The following is a 5,119-nucleotide window of genomic DNA, read 5'->3' as shown; positions in this document are numbered from 1 at the left end:
GAGTGACACGTTTCCCATAATACACGTGTCAGTAGATTATTGGTGGAGGGAGGCTAGGGAGCAGGAACGTCTTGGAGTGCATGGAGTGAGCAAAGCAGTCAAAGCAAAGACCGGATAAGCCAAGCAAGCAGTAGGCGTACAGTCAAAGCAAAAACTGTCACGGTCAAATGCTTAGCTGGTACTTTATTATTTAAAGGACCTAATTAATTATATTCATAATCATATTATTATAATAAAGCCTCGCTGACTGGACCCACTTCTTTTTTTATTATTATTTTTTTTTTCTTTAAAAATTGAGCTGGTGTTTTTACATTAAAGTTTAGTTTGGGTTATTGTTATTTAAAAAAAAAAATTTAATTAGAAAAAAGTATCTGAAAATATTCGATTTGGTAAATCGAGATTGTGGTGGCATCGTACCCGGGATGGACTTACTTTTTTTAACCATGGCTTGGAGTCGGACCCAAAGTTTAGTCACTCGTGTGGGTCGTATGGATTTTAGTAATATTGGATTATTCTTATCATCTTCCTACGTGCGGTCACTTTTTTTTAAAGACCATTTTGTCCTATGTCTGTCCTCATAAAATGATCTTTAATTGTTGATATATATTTTTCTCAAAGTAAGTTCGTTTGGGTACGAACAATTAATTGTGTATTGTAATTACTTTCAGCATTAATGATTTGGAAAAAAAAAATGGTGCCCAGTAACTTAAGAAACTGAAAGCAAAATATTTGGTCAAAGTTGATATGTTTGAACCATGTTTATATAATCAATTGAAGCCATTAAAGAATTTGATATTGCTATCATATTTTTGTTAACAATAACTATAAAGAAGAAAATAAGTCCATTGTTTGGAAAACCATGTCTACGATTAAGCCTTTATAAAAAGTAATATTTTTTTTAAGAAAAAAAATTAATAAGAGGGAAATGGTTGAGGTAGGAGAGGGATATAATTGTCATTTGGAGGAGTCCGTATGGACGAACGGACGGACAGTGGAAGAATCTAGCAAGTAAAAATAACAGGTAAATGGTTGATTAAAGTGAACAATTTAATTGACTGCACGTGTGGTGCGCGGGACGAGGGCCTAAGTTACCGGCTACAATCCGTAGCTCCCGGTCACCCGATATTTCAAAGTCTCACACTTTTTTATGTCATTTATTTATTTTACAGTGTGATTGTATTAATTTATTTTAATAATTATTTTTATTATTTTCCGTGAAGGGTTTTCATTCAGCAACTGCCCAAAAGCAGAGCCAAAGAGGAAGCCTTTGCCAGGGGGATATGGCTTTTCTCTGTTCTCTTCTTCTTTGGCACATGGCGGTACGGCCTCTTTCTTAGTTTTTCCTCTTAAGGCTCTTCAAGTTCCTCCTATTTTTCTTTTTTATGATCTGGGTTTTTATTTTTATTTTATTTTTCTCTCAATCTCTATAGTACTTCTTCTCAAAAAGAAAATTAGTTTTTTTATTTAGTGGTCTTACTCTCTGCACTGTTTATTTCTCTTTGAATGGTCTAAATTTTCTTTCTCTTGCTTTATGGCACATCTTTTTTGTTCTGGTTAAAAGGGGTTGTTGATTTAACCCTTTTGAAGCTTGAGCTTGAAGTGAAAGAAGTTTGATTATGTATTTATGATGTGTTTTATGATGTGTTTTATGATGATGGAAATGGTGTGCTTTTGACCATAAAAAGGGATCAGAGAAAGCTAAAGGAACAGGTGGTGTGTGTGTGTGTGTGTGAGTGTGCAATAAAGAGAGTAGTATAGTTTGCTTGTGATTGTCAATGAGTGAGCAAAAATAAAAAATAAAAACTTGAGGAATTTCTGTTCTCTCTTTTTATCCCTTTTCACACACTTCATGTGCCAGCCAGATGTAATGTGCCCTGAAGGGTGCTTGTCCTTGTATTGATTTTCTTTAAGGGGTTTTTCTTTTCTGGGTTAGTGTTTGTTTTTGGGTGGTCTATTTTCCTCTTTGGGTTTCAAACATGCCGATGTATCAGCCCTCAAAGAGGGATGGGGTTGTTGGTTTTGCCGGTGGTAGAGATGGGCATGTTCTAGATCTGGATACAGCCGTCAAAGATGGAGTCTTGGGTGGTATTGGTGGTGGAGTTGTTGGAGCTGGTGCTGGTGAAAAATTGGATCTGAAGAAGATGATTGAAGAGCTTGACTTGTCTGAGGTCCCTTCTGTGTTCATTTGTCCAATCTCTCTGGAACCAATGCAAGACCCTGTGACCCTTTGCACGGGTCAAACTTATGAGAGGTCCAACATTCTTAAATGGTTCAACTTGGGACACCTTACTTGCCCCACCACTATGCAGGAGCTTTGGGACGATTCAGTCACCCCAAATCGAACCCTGTACCATCTTATCATCACCTGGTTTTCACAGAAGTACTTGCTGATGAAGAAGAGGTCAGAAGATGTGCAAGGAAGGGCCTCAGAGCTTCTTGAGACACTGAAGAAAGTTAAGGGTCAAGCTAGAGTCCAGGCCCTTAAGGAGCTTCAACAAGTTGTGGCAGTACATGCCACTGCTAGGAAGACAGTGATTGAAGAAGGTGGGGTTGCTGCAATTTCTTCTCTACTTGGTCCATTTACATCACACGCAGTTGGGGCCGAAGCCATTGGAATTCTTGTGCACTTGACCCTCGACTCAGAATCGAAAACGAATTTGATGCAACCTGCGAAGATTTCTTTATTGGTGGACATTTTGAATGAAGGGTCTGTAGAGACGAAAATCAGTTGTACTAAGTTGATTGAAACTCTGATGGAAGAAAAGGATTTTAGATCTGAAATTGTTTCAAGCCATAGCCTCTTGGTGGGACTGATGAGGCTTGTTAAAGATAAGAGGCATAAAAATGGTGTCCTGCCTGGACTTGGCCTTTTGAAAACTATTTGCTTGCATGAGGAAGTAAGGGGTTTGATTGTGAGGATTGGTGCTATTCCTCAGTTGGTTGATTTGTTGCCTTCTCTTGATCATGAATGCTTGGAATTAGCTCTTTTCATTCTGGATGCATTATCAACTCTACCTGAGGGAATATTAGCTTTGAAAGTTTGTTCAAACACCATACCGAATATGGTGAGGCTTCTTATGAGAATATCAGAGAGCTGTACTCAGTATGCACTATCAATCTTATGGTCTGTATGCAAACTTGCCCCGGAGGAATGCTCATCAGTGGCTGTTGATGCCGGTCTTGCTGCAAAACTTCTCCTTGTTATTCAAAGTGGTTGTGGTCCTGTGTTGAAGCAAAGGTCCGCTGAGCTTTTAAAGCTTTGCAGCTTAAATTATACAGATACTTTATTCATTTCCAAGTGTAAGCTTACAAGGACAATTCAGTGATTGGGAAACGTTTTCTTGTATGTTATACGCACCTCTTTCTCAAGTGACTTGAGGCTAAGGAGATGATGATGACCTGCTTGGATTGAATTCAAAGATTTTCAGATGAACCCCCCAGTGTGGCAATAGGGAGGTTTAAGGTACAACACCAGCTCTCCTGTATATAGTATAAAAGTACTTTAGTTCCAACAATTGATTCAAGATTCATGAGGAAGAATCATAATGTGGACACCGGAATTATGTCCGGCCTTTTTGTTTGCTGGTGTTCACTTGTCTAAATTGTCAATGTTTTTCCAATAAAACCCAGCTAGAAAGAAGAAAGTTTTTTAACTGTTGTTGGATAAAGATACTTGTAGGAGGGGAACTCGCTCGTGGGAAAAAAAAAACTTGGAGCTTGCAATTGCAATTGTAATTGTTGAGGAATTGCTTGCTTCCATGTTACTCTTGTAACTCTTTAGTTCATAGTCCAAAGGGTCTGAAGGCCTCTTTCTTTTCTTTTTCTTTTTTTCTTTTTCGTTCTTAGTGGGAGTTTTGCTATTGACCCCACAAATGTAAAGACTTGGAAATCCATTGAGCATTGTCCTTCAAGATATCCATTCAATATGTAAAATGAAATTAGTTTAATCATTTCACTTTCTTCTGTCTTTATGCTTCTGCATTACTCTTTTGATACATATTTATTTATAAGTTGGTTTTTGGTGCGATATTGTAGTGCAGTTTCACTTTCCATTCAAATATGGAATGTCCCACACTCAATTTGATTGCGTCCCACAACTTACTTCTCGACTGGTTATGGAACACGTTTCATTTTCCCAAGTACTTGCTCTACTTACATTGTTGATTTATACAATCCAAGTCTGATTTGGGTTGTTGATATTTCTCATCAAAATGGAGATTTTACACTGTTATAGCTTCATTGACACAAAGAGGGGAAGTGGGTTGCAGGTCCTATAGATATATAGATACATATACACATACACTGCATGTGCAAACACTTTTGCTAACTTTGGAGATGACTAGACAAGTAGGTGAATGGTGTACTTCCTTTTTTATCCTTTTGCGGGAAGTGTTGAGGACGGGACCCATCGTTTCATTCACTCAAATCACTCACTCACTCACTACTCACTGCTTAGCTGAATTGAAAAGAAAGACATGAAAGCTCATAGCTTTCACTGAATAGTTGCTTCAATCTTTCCAAAAACATGTATATTATATACATTTATATTGGCTCCAAATTGTGGGGGCAACTGCAGAAACTACTGCATCTCCAGGAATCTATTTTCTTTACCATCTAGTGGATTTTGAAATAAAATATGAAGTAAAGTAAAAAAGAAGAAGAAGAAGATAGGGTCATGAAAATGATATTTTTTGGTTGTCAACAACAAAATCATACTTGAGATTTTCTTTTATTAGATTGTCTTTGGATGCACGTAGCGTTTAAATAAAGATGGGCTCTTCTTCCCATCTATTCTTTCCAACATATTGTTTGAGTTGTGATTTTTGGTGGGGTTTTTGAGTCTCCCTTTGTTGGGGACATTAGTCTCTTGTTTGCACAATCATACTTTTTGGCTCATACATACATACTACTTTATTTTTCTTTCTCTCTATACTATTTATTATATTTTATTATGTTTTGTTTTTAATTGAAATAGTCTCATAATAATTCTTTTCCTTGCATTGAGAAAGGAACCTTAGTATAAAAGGTGGCTTGGCAATGGCATCTTTGAACGACAGCTTGTCCCAAATTCATGGGAAAAAGCTAATTCTTATCATAAAAAGCCAATTAGAATTTCTTC

General features: G+C 37.2%; 1 protein-coding gene across 1 annotated transcript; it reads left to right on the top strand.

Annotated features, from left to right (window-relative positions):
- Window positions 1-1,207: 1,207 nt before the first annotated feature.
- Window positions 1,208-3,950, top strand: LOC133807401 (U-box domain-containing protein 30-like). Its single transcript, XM_062245721.1, has one exon. It carries the CDS (start codon window positions 1,977-1,979, stop codon window positions 3,324-3,326), a length of 1,350 nt encoding a protein of 449 aa, XP_062101705.1. The 5' UTR covers window positions 1,208-1,976; the 3' UTR covers window positions 3,327-3,950.
- The last annotated feature ends 1,169 nt before the right edge of the window (window positions 3,951-5,119 follow it).

This window comes from Humulus lupulus, chromosome 1, assembly GCF_963169125.1.
Source record: "Humulus lupulus chromosome 1, drHumLupu1.1, whole genome shotgun sequence".
NCBI lineage: Eukaryota > Viridiplantae > Streptophyta > Magnoliopsida > Rosales > Cannabaceae > Humulus > Humulus lupulus.
Note: the sequence above shows the minus strand (reverse complement) of the source record. Positions and strands in the feature narration are given on the sequence as shown.